Source organism: Oenanthe melanoleuca, chromosome 3, assembly GCF_029582105.1.
Source record: "Oenanthe melanoleuca isolate GR-GAL-2019-014 chromosome 3, OMel1.0, whole genome shotgun sequence".
Lineage (NCBI taxonomy): Eukaryota > Metazoa > Chordata > Aves > Passeriformes > Muscicapidae > Oenanthe > Oenanthe melanoleuca.
Window position 1 is genome coordinate 82,195,294 of NC_079336.1, and position 15,743 is coordinate 82,211,036.

The window sequence follows — 15,743 nt, forward strand, 5'->3', positions numbered from 1 at the left end:
TCTCTAACCAGGAGCAACTGGGTCCAATCTGATGCTGAATTAAAAATAACTAGAAATCCTGGGGCAGTCCTCTGCAGTGCCAGAGTGGTTGCCAGATGCAGTTGGCATCAGATGTACGACTAACTCAAGTGCATTTGCCAGTATTTCACCCCCAGGTATTGCAGGCAGGAGGGCAGCTGGAGGGCTGTCCTGCTGGCTGACCTGCAAGTGGAGGCTCACCAAAGCCATCCTATTGATGCAGAGGGTTCAATGAGGTGTCACCCCACAGCACTGGCAATTGTACAAATATAGAGTAGAAGACAGTTCCTGCCTAGAAGAGGTAAAAGGCTGCAACTGGCAGCAGAAAAGTGCAATGATTGCCTCTGGTTGTTCAGCAGCTCAGAAAACTCTTGGAATTGATTTGGCTCTGCAGACACGCTGAAAACAAATTTTATCCCATTCCAGTAAATTCTTGTGGTTTACTGCTAGCATGAAATGCCCTGACCATCATTTTACATGCAAGCACGAGGTCACTGCAACAGTACTGGTTTATGTGAACTCTTCAATGGCAGCAACAGGATTTCAAAATGATGCAAGAGTATTTTTGTACTGAGTAAGAGGTGAGATCTTCAGTTACCCAGAACTAGGTCATCAGAAGCCGATGCAGGGCAGGGCTGGGAATATCAGTCCACCAGTCGTATCCCAGTATGGGCTGGGTCATGTGAGCAAGCAGAATATTTGGACAGAAATTTATCTAAAGTCAGATGCTATGGGGCATGTTTTCATCATATTTACATGTCTGATTTTTAGGCAACTATGCCCCTTGGACACATACTGAGTTAGACTAGATAGCAAGACAACCTTAAAGATCTGGGCTAGAGCTATGGGACCAGTTATATTTTGGGAGCAACATCTAGTCTTTTACTGATCTACACAATTGGGAACAGCAGTTTTTCCTGTAATGGTGAGGTCAGAGTCCATGCTGTGAGAATTGGGAAAAGAAGGAAGGTAAATAGTTTTTCTGATTCCTTTGGTTAGGATAACTTTTGAGGAAAACATGTGACTCTAGCATTGTTTTGTGGGCAGTTCAAGGATATTCTGGTCTATATAATGATGTGGGGAAATAACTTGCTCTTTTTCAGACAAGGAATATTTCCAGAAAGATAACTTGAGTTATATTTGCATTATTTGATCTAGTACTTTGGCATCACTGAAGAATATAACGGGGGTAAAAACTGACTGATGTGTACATGTATCTTTACTGGTCAACAAAACCCTTGCAACAGGCCATCTACTAATATTGTTACAGTCGTTATCTTCTTAACCTAGAGGACTGCCTCTCCTCTATAGGAGGGAGACTATTTCTTTATATTTGGGGATGGCAGGGCAAGGCCAAATGGTCAGTTCTTATGAAACAGAAAGAGGAAAGACAGTCTCTGCAGAGATTGTGCAAAAGTCAAGGAACACACACTGTGCGTCATTAGGGCTTTCAAATTGATTGTGTGTTTTCAAGTAAAATGGTTTAAGGAAGACTACAGCAGAAGAAAAGGGTCTGGGGAACTAGCCAGAGACAGTTATGCAAGAGCCCAAGACTTCAAACAGATTTCTACATACATTCCTGCTGAACATCATTTCTCATACTCGCTCCTTTATGATGATTCCTATGTTTTAAGTATTCATCCCAGGTCTAGCTTGAACCTGAGCTAAGCAGACAGAAATGAATGGAACACTGCCCTGCTTAACTCTGTTTTTCTGCTATCCCATCAGGTGAAAACGAGTGACTGGCTTCAGAAGCACAAATGCGTGGAAAAAGGAGCGATGATGCATTCAGTGCTTGCAGCTATGAAGCCCTGGGGCCTTCTCAGCACAATGTTCATAAATCAAACATCCATCAAACCACAAGACACTGCAAATTTATGTCCCTCTCCTCCTTCCCAGCTCTCTGCCCTTCACAAAATCCACGATATTCCTACTTGAAATTCCTCAGAGAGGCACTCTTACCAGACACAAACAGACAGACAGACAGAAATCAGTTAGTGAGGTACAGCTCATAAATAACTCACTAAAGATTCTGCTGGGATAAGGGAGGGAACTGCTGTGGGTGTATTGTTCCAGTCCCATCATTTCCCAAAACACTGAATGAAATAATAACTTGTTTATAATACTGCATGACATCAAGGCAATGCTACATAGCTGCACTTGAGAAACAGCTTTGAACCCTGTGACCTTCCTTTAGTGAGAAAGTCTTTAGGGAGGCCACGGGATGCAGAAAGCTGTATCCTTCTTCTGGTTCTCTAGATGCACTTGTACCCTTGAACCACCTGTTTTCTTTTCCCTTACAGCTGCTAACTCTGGCTTGAAGCTAAAGATATCCCCTTGCCCAGGAACCATAAGAGTGATACACCAATTCATTCCAGAGTAGATTTTTGACATAAAATGAACCAAGTCCAGGCACTTGATCCATTCTCCTCCAGTAAGCTGCAGGAGGAAAAAAATTAATTCCCTATCTGTGTCACATCATGTTCCCTATCTGTGTCACATTACATAATTGTCTTCTCCTTTTGCCTTTACCTACCTTGCTTAAAAGTACCTGGCCTTGCAGGTTCACAGCTTTGATTTTGACACACTCTTTCTTTTCCCTAATATCATAGCTAAGTCCTTTGTGTTACAGAGCAAACAAATGCACCTTCCTTTGAAGGTGCACTAGGCACACTGACTGAATTCAATGTTTCTAAGCAATAGAGAGCATCTGCTGACCAACCAGTTAACTTATTGTATTTTCTTCTTTAACAGTGTAGTAAAAACAACAGCAATCCAAAATATAGAAAAGGAAAAAAAAAAAAGCGCCAAATCAAATGAGAATTGACCCTGCTTTCCTGAGAGAAGGTTTACTTTAGAGATGTAAACTAATGCACCTCCTATCTTGCCTTTCCCTTAGGCAGCTTCTTCCAAAGAAAGGAATAGTATCTTCAGCATCAGTGAGGGTGTCTTATATCTGTGGGGACTAATCACTTCCAGGACTGAGCTCTGATGACTTAAGCTGCTCTGTGCACAAAACTCCATGCATTGAAGGCAAAAACATTGTTCTGTTGCCCCAAAAAGGGAAGAAGGTTTCAAGGCTTGCTAAAAACAACTTCTGATCAGCTGTACACATCTAGACACTGTTGTTTTTGGTGTCCCAGATGGTCCCAGCTGTTGGCATAAGCACTGACAATGACATTCATTCCTTTTGCACACAAGTCCTATGCAAGCCCAATTTTTCAGCTGCCTGCTGATAGGAAGTGAAATTCACACAGAGAAAAGCTGTCCTTGAGGCCCACAGGACCGCAAAGCTTGTGGAAAAAATGGGGAGGATTAGTTGTAGGATCACTTCCGGCTACTATCTAATTTTATCTGTGTGTCACTGATACCGAACGTCATTCTTTTTATTATGAGAACCCCTCGACAAACAGGGCTAAAAATAAAGAGCAAGAGCTCGGAGCTGGCACAAACTGTGCTACATGGACTCCAATTTGTATAGCAGGAACTATAATCACTCTGAGACGTGCCCAAGCCCTCGGGCATCCCACGGGATTTCAGTCACTTGTTTACAAGGTGGTTTGATTTGCAGCTGTTTGACTACAGTGGCATTTCAAGAGGGGGCGGTTTGAAAGGATGTTGTTACTTTGGATGCCGGGATTGGGAAATGGGTATTGAAAAATCACACAAGAAACAGGGAGTGCTGTCTTTGTTCTTCCCCCCTTACATACAAATGACGTCAGTGCAGGGGAAAGGAGCTCCAGAACAGATCCAGAGACCTGGTCCTCTGGAAGGAATAAGCAGGGTCCAGGTAAATCCCTGAAAACAGAGCTGTGCCCTAACCACACCAGCATGCCCCACGTCTGATCTAGGAGGACTAAGTTCTCTAGGTAAGAAGGGAACCATCCAAGCCCATTGCTTTTCCACCTTTTCTAACAAGATTAGCACACCTAAGAACTAGGCTAAAGGCCATTTCTAGCTCACTTCAAACAGACCAGCAGCTGAAATGGATTTAGTCACTGGCTCGAAGTGATTTAACACTTCAGATGGCTTTTTCCATAATTCCCGCTCTCCTGACCTGAACAGTTCCTCTTTCAGACTGCATTAAGCTAATGCCCACTTTCTTCTGGCCCTATTGGAATAATGGATTCAGATATGCAGAAAGAATGTAAAAATCCATCTGTTATTCTGGGATGAGTGATTTGCACAATAGTGCCCGTGAGTGTTTGTTTAACACTGTGGACAACAGAACACTGCTAAGTGGTAACACGCTGAGAAAGGGAAAGCAAGAAGGGAGGAGAAAGTAGCCTGGCTGTTTAAAAGCTATGTCCACCAATCTGTCTGCATTTTTTTGGCTTAGTTAGCTGTTTGCCTGTTTTTTTGTGGGAAACCAGGAAGGACACGTGGAGCTTTTCCCAGGCTTTAGTGTTATTCTCTTGTTTCCAGCCTTGGATTTTGTATGCGTTTAATTACAGCAACTCACGTAGAAAATCCAGTGCCAAGAGGATATTTACCTTGCAAACATTTCATCTGCTGCCCCCCTCTCCCCTTCTGTGACTTTTTTGGGTGATGACTGACTGGAGGCGCCGCGTGCATTGAAGAAGCCTCACCCTCGCCAGCCCCAGACACCAGCCCTTTGCCTGCTCTGCGTGTGCCAGAAACCTGGCTGCACTTTCTTGGCAGGGAGCAGCCATCTCCTCACTTCCTGGAGGTGAAGGAGGGCTCAGCCTAGAATATAAGGCATAAAATGGGAAAGAATCAGTTAGATTATAACATGACAAATTGTTGTTTTTCTAGCGAGATAAAAACCCACCCTATGTTTGATTCTGAGTGACACTGATCAGTTTGGCACCAGCAACTTCTCTGCTGGAGTCATGAGTGACTACTCTTTAAGCAAGTACCAGAATTATCTAGGCTGGCATTACAGTTCATCACACTCCTTGCTTTCTTTAGGCAAAGTTGAGGGAAAAATCTGCATTTGCACTGCACATGCCATCAAAGATCTCAAAGAACATGACTTATCCTAGCCCACATGCCAAATCTGAATCAGAGCCAGGGTCAGAAATTCTCACTCTCTCTCCTTTCCTCCAGCCAGGATAACTTTTCCTCAAGGTCAGCTATGACTGTTGCCATCAGGGGCACGTGACACTCAACACCTTGCCACACATATCAATTTCAGACTCCCTGGGTTTTACCCATAGCTATTGAAAACTGTCTACAGAAGAGGCTGCTAAAAAGAAAGTTGAAGACTGTTGAAATCTATTCTAATCCACAGTGTCTATATTTATGCAGCCCTTGTCACAGCAGAGCAGAGAAAATGTCACTGGAACAGTTTTTTTTTTGCCAACAGGCAAGAGGTTTAAAAAGAGGCAGTAACCTCTATTTGATGATGTGTTTCTACAAATGTTTAACTTGCTATTTCATTTAGAAATCATTTTTTATGTTGATTTATATTCCTGGCAGTGAAGTCAGGAGGTTGGCAATCACATTCCTTTTCAGTCTGTGCTCTGACTGAGGCAATAACGCAGATCAAAGAGAAGGAGTCTTACAGCACTCACATTTTATCATCTTGAATGTTTTCAAGCTCTCACTCTGATATTCATGGGCAGATTATGTAACTACTAGATTTATACTTCTGAAGGCCATATAGTAAAGACTGAAATGTTGTACCATTAAGAGAAAGTATTTGGAAATAATTGAATTGAATAAAGGAACAACATATCAAGTAAACACTTGACACAAGCAGTAATGTTTTCCTGGAGATGTCGTTTTGCTCCAGCCTTTTCTAGGGTCAGCCACTTGTTTTCATGCCATAGAATATATAATTAACTGCATGTTATTATACATTCTAAGTCTTGTTTTTCATCTAATTATGTCAAGCTGACATTTTTATTGCCTTAGTAATTGTTAAATATTCAAGGACTTGAATTCCATCAATAACAGTTTACCTAACTGATGGTAGCAGAGTAAGCCACAGACTTTCTATTAATTTTTCAGAGGGTAATATATTACAGTTCATTATCTAATGGGTCAGAGGAATATGAAGACTTGCTTTGGTGCCTCCCTTGAGCCTTCCTGCCCATGGCTTTTGTACAGTATCTCATGAACACTGAGGTTTAGTTGCCTTATCAGCTGGGGACTTTGACAGCATAGCAGCACCTCCTTTTTAATAAAAAATAAGAGAAAAAAGGCAGGCAGAGATTAGCAGATCATAGCATCATCAGAGTTGGAAGAGACTTTAAGATTATCTAGTGTGTCACCCAGCACTATCTCTGTAACCCCTAAATCACTAAATCATCCCCATGCACCACATCCAGACACCTCTTAAACACCTCCAGGGATGGTGACTCCACCATCTCCCTGAGCTAGCTATTCCAATGTCTAAAACGCACTGAAGGATGAAAGAACAGATTGAGAGTAGCCCTGAGGAGAAGGACTTGGGGGTCTTAGCTGATGAGAAGCACAAGGTGACACAGGCATGTGCGGGTTTGTTGGGGCTCTGAGCAACCTGTTCATGTCGGGGGTGTCCCTGCCCACAGCAGGGAGCTGGGATAAGATGATCTTTAAGGTCCCTTCTGATCCATGCAGTGGGACAGAGCCCAGATGTGCTGCCAGCCAGAGGGCACAGCCTGTGGGCCATCCCAGCCAGGCATGTCCCCTCTGCACCGGCCCTGCTGCCGTGAGCCACAGCCAGGAACACGGACAGGCTGCGGGACCGGCCTGCACGGGCACAGCACAGAACTGCGCTTGGAAGGGACCTCCGGAGAACATCCAAGGCAGGCCCACCTAGAGCAGATCACTCAGCAACACATCCCACGTCCAGGTGGGTTTTGGATGTCTCCAGAGAGGGAGACTCCACAACATCCCAGGACAGCCTGTTCCAGTGCTCTGACACTCAGTGCAAAGAAATTCTTCCTCATGTTGAGGTGGAACTTGTTTTGTTTTAGTTTATGTCCTGTCGTTGGGCACCATCCTTTTGGCACCCACCTTTGAGATATTTGTATGCACTGGTGAGATCCCCTCTCACTTTTCTCTAGATCAAGCAGGCCCAGCTCCCACAGCCTTTATTCGTAAGAGAGATGCCGGTCCCTCAATCATCTCTGTTTCCCTCCACAGGTCCTGTCCATCAGCTCCACGTCCCTTCTGTGCCGAGGAGCCCAGAACCGGACAGAGCACTCCCCGTGCGGCCTCCCCAGGCTGAGCTGCGGCCTGCTGCCACAGGCTGTGCTGGCTGCAGCCCAGGATTCCCGCGGCCCTCCCCGCCGTTCCCGGCACGGCCCCTCCCCCGGGCGGCGCGGCCGCAGGCCCGGCCCCGCGCCCCGGAGGCGGTAGTGGCGGCGGAAGGGGCGGGGCGGGCGGTGCCATCGGCCCGGCGCGATGTTCCTGACGGCGGCGGCCCGTGAGTGCCGCGGGCGCGGCGGGGCCGGGCGGCGGCCAAGGGGCGGCTCTGCGGGCGGGGGCGGCGGCGCGACCTCCCCGGCCCTCCCCTCCTTCGGCCCCGGAGGGAGCGCAGGGTCACCTGAACAAGGCTTGCACGGACACATTGTAGAGCCTTTTTTTTTTTTTTTTTTTTTAAATCTATTTTAGTGGGTGTTTGAATCTGTGCTGCAGGTTTTTGATTGCTGTAAATTCAGTGAGGTGCCAGAAAAATTATTCAGCCCGTTTCATGCCGTGCTGTGGGTTAGGTCAGTGAAGCCAAAGCCGGGCTCATGGGAAGGTCGGGCTCAGCTGAGAAGGGCTCCCTGCTCTGTACCTGTGGCCATGCAAACTCTTGTGTTGGCACCACAGCAGAAGCCGAAGCCCCAGTGGGTGGAAACAAGTTTGGGAGACTGGGACTGCAGTTCCACCAGCGGTGTTCCCCACACCTGTCTTAACTTCAGGGTCACCCAGAGAATTCATACTCGGCACTGAAGCTGAAAACTTACTGAGAACATCTGGAGCATGCAGCAAGTGCTGCCTGTCATGCTGGGCACTGCATTTGCACTGACACTTATAAAGGTGACATGATGGCAGAAAGAGCAGGGAACTGACAGCACGTAGAAAAACTAGTGGTGCTTTATCATGACAGTAAATCTCTTCACACTTTCTGGGGCTTTAGCAAAATTAGGCCATGGAGAATGCTTAATCTTTTTATGTTGCATATAAAGGAAACAAGATGAAATGGTAACTGTTTCTTCTGTTTTTTCTTTTTCATGCTGCAAAATAAAACCCCAGTGGCCAAGAGCAAATCTAAGTAAGTGATGGTTTTCCTCACCAATTTTTGATTACTGGTATGTTGTATGTTTGCAAAATGTTAAGCATCTCCAGGTTTTTTTAATATACCTGAGAGAATTGCACTCCTTGAGTCTAGCTGCCTGCTCTCAGCCATTCTGTATGTTTGTGTCTTCTCACAGGTAAGTACAGAATAGTGTGAAACTCACCCATGGGTTCTGAACTTGCAGCAGAGGCAGGTTTTGTCCTATGGGCTGTCGTTCTGAGCTCAGCAGGAATCTCCAAAGTGCTCTGCACAGGGGGAAGCCCACCTCTGTGCTCTGTGATTAAAGAGAGGCTGTAAATTATCCAAGTATTTTTCCTGTTGTTCACCTGTCATACCTTTTTAGCTGAGGAGAGTAAACTAAGGTACAGCACGGGTCTTTTTTGTCTGTGGTGTGGACTTTAGGCAGTGCTGTGAAGCTTTCCCATAACCAGAGTGCAGAACACTTCCTAGGCTTAGCATATTCCTGAGTTTATATGTGAGGAATGGACAGGGTGCAGTCAGTGCTCTGGGCATCTTACTTTGCTCTGTAGTCCAGCTCAGCAGAGACGTTAGTGGGCTCTGGAAGAAAATTAGTCACAGTCCTCTGACCTGTAAAGAAAGGTGATAGTGTGTTAAGGGTTGGAAATTATAGTATATCTGCTTTGAGCACACCAGTACTCTTACAATGTGGGCACAAGGAAACAGGATCTTGTGAAGAAACTGACTTTGATCCAAAATGCTCTTTGTAAGAAAATTAGCTAGACAAATCCAAGAGGCTAAACTGGTACATTTATGTGAACACATTCCTGTCTTCCCATTCCCAAAAGTTGCATTCTGTGTGAATTTATTATACTTAGTACCACACAGGCCCGGGAGCTATGGCCTTTGGTACATTTTCTGTATTCTGTTGTTTTTAAGAATCTGCCCCCAGCAGAGCCAGTACCAACCACATTTGAGCAAATTCTTCTGCTACAGAATTTCTGCACAGTTGTCAGGCTTTTAAATTAAGAAAGCACTTCCCGAGTATGTGCCTAACAGAGAGCAGTTTGACATCTCATTGTTCTACTGTTATCTATTCATAAAAACAAACACAGCAAACCAGGAGGTTTCTGCAAGGTGAAAAAGTAGCTTTTAAAAATGGTGTTACTAATGTTAATGTAGGGATTACTACCACACACTCCCTTTTATTTTTTATCCCAATGTTTCTTTCTGTTCTTTTACAGTCCCATATGCAATCCAGGAATAAGTTCTTATATTATTTATTCTTCTCCACTCCCCTTGGGTTTCTTCCTGTGCCCTGACAGCATTCTGGTGTTGTTTTCTGCCTCTGCTGTTACATTTCTTCACGGGGGAGTCATTTTTTTGAGCAAGGTGTATTGTTTGGAATGGGCTTGGCCTCAAATGTGTGGTGCACAAGAATTTCAAGGCATGGTCATGCTGATGCCACTGATTCCCCCAGAAAGGGGAAACTGCACAGAGCCTTTGAGGAAGTGAGTGAGATGTAGGGAAAGGAGTCTTTGTGGTTACTGAAGCTTCGCAGCACACCTGCAGTAGTGTACAGGAGAGGATGATAACCAGGGATAATCCCAAGAATATGATTGGTCAGTTGTCTGCAGGAATCCAGTGTCTTTCTCTTAATTTTTAACTCAATTGTAAGTTAGATTGCAAAGTTTAAAAGGAAGAGCTTAAGGAAGCACACTGGTGAGAGCTGTACAAGTAAGGAAGAACAGATTAATTTTGACAGATCATTTTGTGTTAGGAACAGGAAAATGCAGGAAAATGGAAAGTGAACTGAATGGCCACATGCAGAGATGTATCCATCTCTTCATTGAGAGGTGTAATTTACAGACTGGTTAAAGTGTTTTACATTTGTTTTGAAACTTCGAAGATGCCCTCTGTCTGGGCAGTTGCTTGGATCTTGGCATACTTCCAGACTGGGGTGTGGAGCAGCTTCCTCAGTCTTCTGCTCCTGGGACACCGCAGTTGCTGCCAGCCTGCCCCGCAAACCGAGAGCCCTCCAGTGGGGAAGGGGGTTCCCGTGGCTGGGTTAATATCAAGCTCTGTATCTCTAGCAGGATGGATGGTGCCAAGGGGTTTCTGCTTCTCCTTTTGCATGCCTCTTGTGCCAGCCTATCTGCTTAGCTTCCTCTCTGCATGAGGAAGTGATAGTCTGTGATACAGTGTTATCTACAGCCTGAACATCTTTAACTACCATCATGCTTCCTCTCTTGCCCTTAGCTTTCAAGCCATAGTGACTCAATTGTATGCTGATTTTTCCTAATTTCTTTTTTTCTCTTCTGTTTTTATTCCTCCCACCTCACTGTTTTTTGGAGGAGCTTCTCTCTAGGCTTGTATCCTGTTGAGGAATTATTTACTTAAACTTGATGCTTATGGTTTAGTGTTTGCCTGCATTAAAAGTTAAGCATACATAGTTTTGATACTCCCATCTCTGAAGTTGAGATGAAGTGTCTTATGTGATAATGCCAAACTGTGTGTGCTGAAAGTCCATTGGCAGATATGGTGAGCTCTTGCTGAATGCCTGTGCAGTGACACAGAGACATCCCTTGTGACTTTAGGTACATTCTGGTGAGGATGAAAAGCGCTGCAGAGACAGGCTACTGCTTCAACATCAGGAGACTCCGGCTGCAGGAAAAACTGGTCTTACTGAAATACGATCCCATCGGTAAGAGCTCAGGGAAGAAGTCAGTGTGCTTTGTGTGAGCTGCTCTGACTCTGTGGGGGAAAAGATTTGAATGCAACAGGATTTTTCCCATCTAAGCAGAGTATGTCATAACATGTTTCATACTCAAATGACTGTACTGTTGCTGTTCTTCATGACATTCCAGTGGGAAGTAAATGTTACCCTCATTTTACAGATTGTGGCAGTGAAACAAAGTAATGACTTGCCTGACACATCAGAGACTTTGATGACAGCCATGCCACATGTCACTGGCGAAGTCAAGTGACACAGGAGTTCTTTCATTCTGTTTCTTTGTGTGGTTTGCTAGACTGTGCTACCTCCAACAAGCAGGCACAAAGTATGCATCAACAGAAGTGTTCTGTTAAGTTGCCATGGGAGCTCTAGACCAGAATTTTTAACCACCTCTTACAAAATGGACTTTATCTTCTAAAGAAATAGGCACAGATTCTTCCTATTCCACAAATGATATCATTCTCCAGATGGCAGTTAGCGGATTCTTTTATGTTCCCCTGGGCCTTGCACATTTTCTCAGTTTAAGAATCTGATTTGCTGGATTTGGAGGATTGCACCTGCCAAACTGCCTTTTGCTCACCCAGCTTTTTGAAAGGTGACTAAGGGTTCAAGTTTCTGTTGTTAGCATTAAAACTCTGAATTTAATGTTAAAAAGCTTAAAGGGGGGTAAACTTAGAATTTAAACCAAACCATATTAGAAGTAACATGGTGTAGCTAATGCAAAAAAGACTTCTTTAAAGGTATAGAATAGTATTCTATTCTTCTTAGAGAACTACCATTTCATTCTCAGAGCTAACAGTACAGGAGCTTTGAGAGGTGAGAAAAACCACCAGAGAAGCAATATGCTGTTATCAAAGGTGACAGAGGTTATGGCTTTCCTTTTGAATTCCACACATAAGGGGAATCGGAGATCTCTGGAATTGTATTCTTGAATAAGAAGAATAAACTATTGCATTGAAACATTGTGCAGAATGATCCTCCAGGAGCTTTGCAACTTGTAGGGAAGTGAAGAAAGAAAAGAACTGAGATAGAACATGTAGTAGGTTGCTGAAGAAAGCTTTGATCTTTGTAGCTTGTAGTAGAACACAAGTGAGAAATTGATGTGAGAAAGTGTTGCATGTGTGAAGGGAAGTAAATTTGAGTCTAGATAACAACTCACATCAGGAATATGTTAGGAAGCATTTTCACTTGGCATGTGTTTTCACCTTATGTTTTGTACTTCTCAGAAACCTGGGACGTCCACAGAATAAAGCTTTTTAGTGAAGTAGTGGCAGGATTGCCCAAGTTTCACTACCTCCCAACTGCAGCAACAGAATCTGTACTATCTGCAGTATTTCTTAAAACGAAACTTTTTTGTGGAAGAAGAGATTTTGTTGTGTGGATTGCTCTTGCGTAGCTTTCAAAGGAATTAGTATAATGAAACTAACCAAGCAGTGTTGATTATCAGATGGCATTGTAAAGCTTTGCTTTGATTTACTTTGTAATTTTTGGTTTTTGTTCATGTATTGATTATGCGTAACCTGCCCCTGCAGGTTTTTTTACAAACACCTGTATCAGGCATTGTGGTCACGGCCAGTTTGTGCCTGGTTGAGAGATCCACAGGACAATTGGTTAACTTCTCTGTCAGCCTGTAGGACCAACTGGATCCAGCTTATCATCTGTAGTTGTTTGGGCTCTGGAGTTGAAGAGTAGTAGAAAGCAGAAAGAACCTATTTTTGTCCCTGCATTGAGCAGCTGTGACTCAGAATAGTCACACAGAGCAGCTGTTGAGTGTTTTCAGTCACTTGCATCCTGATACTTTTTCTCACAGAGGTAAAGTGGACATCTTAGGAACTAAAAATTACATGTGGTAAAGTGAAAGCACCACTAAACTCCTTCAAGAGTTGGTTAACAACAGTGCTGTGCCAGTCAGTTGCTCCACACTCATTTAAGCAGTGAAGGCAGCCAGGAGAAAAAGAACGTGGGCTGGTTGAATTGAATTTTAACACTTCAGGCTTCTTAACGGATTCTTTTTTCTCTTTTTTTTTTTTTCCCTGTAGCAAAACAACGTGTCCTCTTCACAGAGAAGAGAAAAATCCGTTCTGTGTGAACAATGACTGGACTTGATTTATACATGAGAAGAGGATGGTCTGGGGGGAGGATGGGGTGAGCACTGATTCAGAAATCCAGCAACATGGGCTGAAAAGAGAGGAAATGAACTGGGATCACCATCTCCTGTGATTTGAAGGCCATTGTGAATAAAACAATGTAGAGAGAGAAAATTCTTAATGTCTGGACATAGATCATCACAGTAACATTTATTTATCTTTTGAGTTATTTTTACAGTGCTCAATTAAAAAAAATTAAATAGCAAATCCCATTGTCTGTGTTTTCTATTGTGAAAGAGGCTGTAATCTTCAAAGGAACTATTGTTTTATAAAGCAATAAAAATTAACATTTTCCACAGCAGGAATTCAATGGCAGGATTGCAAGTTTTTCTAACCTACCAGCCACAGATGCGACAGTAGTGACCACAAGCTGGTGTCATTACTTGGAGGGGTAATGTTGCACCAGCTCCTTCTGAGGAAAGAAGGAATGGCAACCTAGATGAGTTTTTGGATAAGCTATTACCATGGTTAAAGGTCTGGATTATTTTCAGTCAGGTTAGTGGGATGCATTTTTCATTCCTGGGGTTTTGTCAAACATGAAGAAAACAGACAAGGTAGTTTTCTTATGTTCTTGTAAGCTTTTCTTCCTTAATTAGCTTTCCTGTATTTAGAGCAATGGGGCTAGAAACATTTTTCCAAAGTCTACCTCAGTAGCAGTCCTGTCCTATTTGCAGTTGGAGGGACCTTCCTGAGGGTGGGGAAGCAGGGAGTGCAGTGCCACACCTGAGGCACGTGGGCACAGGTGATCTATGGGGCTTTGTTGTGAGCCATACACTGGCCCTGGTGTTTGAGCACTGAAGTTGCAGTCTCAAAGCCAATGCTCTGCTTCATGTGCTGCCATTTCACATCAGAAGTTCTGATAAAATCAAGTGAAAATACTGCTGGAGGCCCAATACCCTCCAGGTGTTTTGCTATAAACTTCATGCAGTTCAGTAGAGCACACTGTGTGGGATGGCCACAGGGTTGTATGGGGCCAGAGAGACCTGCTGTGCTGTGTTTGAAAGACCCACCACCCCAGCCTATCTTACTGCTGTAGAACAGGAACACACAGGATTCCTGAAACAAGAAGCAAAGAGACTCTCCTGGCCTTTCCAGTCAGCAGAGGAGAACCTCAGTGCAGTCAGGAGAATAATGCTGTCTGGTATGAGATAAAATCAGTACAGCAAGCTAGACAATCAATTAGAAAAGGTCCTGAGGCAAGTCCTTCCTGTAAGGATATGAAGATTGTGTCCCTGGTGCCTGGACGCTCACTGATGCGACGCAGTTTGACTTCCTGATCATTTCCTCCATGGGTAACTTGGGATAGTAGGCCAGGTAGAAAGCCAGTGCTCCCACAAAACTGTCTCCAGCGCCCTAGAATAAAACAACAAACAAGCTTAAGTGTATTTGCACAGGGAAACAATTCAGATGCCTTTACTGGAAAGACACAGGTTGTAACACTGATTGCAGGGGTCAGGAAATTGTTCAGGGGTAGAGTTCAATACACTTTTCTATGCCTAGGAAATTTTGCAAAGTAAAACTAATGCCACAATACTATCCTTGTGCCCAGCTGTCAAGGTGCACTCTACAATATGGCTTAAAACTTAAAGAAAAAGCAAAGCAAGCATGCCACAGTTCATCAAGATGCTGTTATAAACACCACTTTTGAAACTTCCTGTTGTTGGAGTGTCTGATTTTGATTTCTCAACCTGGATGTTTCATTAAAGCTATTTTTCTCTTATTTAACTTCTGTTTTTTATAAAGGTCAGTGGTAAAAGGGGCAGAGAAATGAGGAAAAAAATAAGCCATGTGGCTTGTGGTGTCCATAAATTCCTAGTTGCAGAGGGATATCTTTTGATGCTTCCAGAACTTAGCTGTTGTTTATTAAAAAGGTCCCAACTGTCATTTAAAATGATCATTGTGTCTATCACATAAATCACTCATATTCCTGGGCCAAGCTTTGCCACCTGTGCTGAGTTTGACCCTGGAGGATGAGGACAGTGACATTGACTGGGAGCTCTGGCAGCCATGGCCCTCTTGAGTTACCCATCGTTCCCAAGCCATGCCCTAGCTTCCCCCTGGGAGCCCTGGGGAGGCATGGAGTACATCTGTCCCACATGGGCACCAGCCACAGCCCAGCTTGCTCTGACCCTTTTGCCCAGATACTGCTGGTAGTGCTCTGGTCAGCAGGGAGTGACAGCTGTTTGCCTCCCAAGTGCTTTTTCACAATAACTGTTGTTTAGTGATGTTCAGTGCTAGGAAGTGTCCCCAGAAACTGGCAAAATTTAACTTGATTGATGGTCGTGTTTAACTTGATTTGCTCGTTTCAGTCCACAGTGTTCTTTCCCCCTCCTCCCCTAAAACTGGCTTGATTTCTAAGGCCAGACTGATACCAGTTCTTGTTGGTACCATAAAACTGGTCCTAAGGTCTCTTTTTTATAAAAATCTTACTTTTATACCAGTGAAGGCATTAAACTAGACACACTAATATTATCTGATTTCATTCCACACCCAGCATATGGATTACATTCCCTGAGGGATTTTGCCTCTGTAGTTGTAATAAATAGGCCCTAATAGTCATGTGACAACAGCAAAGGGCCTGGAAAAACTTTGTCAAAACAGCTCAGCAAAATTTCTAATGGAAGTTAAGAATAGGAAGTAATATTCCAAT

At 43.9% G+C, this 15,743-nt stretch overlaps 1 protein-coding gene and 1 long non-coding RNA gene across 2 annotated transcripts in view; one reads left to right on the forward strand and one right to left on the reverse strand.

Moving 5' to 3' along the window:
• Positions 1–7,402: 7,402 nt before the first annotated feature.
• On the forward strand, positions 7,403–10,880 carry LOC130251935 (uncharacterized). The gene is made up of 3 exons (XR_008840258.1): positions 7,403–7,542; positions 8,212–8,230; positions 10,810–10,880. It is a non-coding gene; the product is annotated as an uncharacterized LOC130251935 (long non-coding RNA).
• A 2,344-nt stretch (positions 10,881–13,224) lies between these two features.
• RBKS (ribokinase) overlaps positions 13,225–15,743 on the reverse strand; it is a 70,430-nt gene continuing 67,911 nt past the window's right edge. The window contains exon 8 of the mRNA XM_056489007.1: positions 13,225–14,446. Within this exon, the coding sequence (XP_056344982.1) occupies positions 14,273–14,446 (174 nt within the window). The 3' untranslated portion in view covers positions 13,225–14,272. The remainder of the gene's footprint in view (positions 14,447–15,743) is intronic.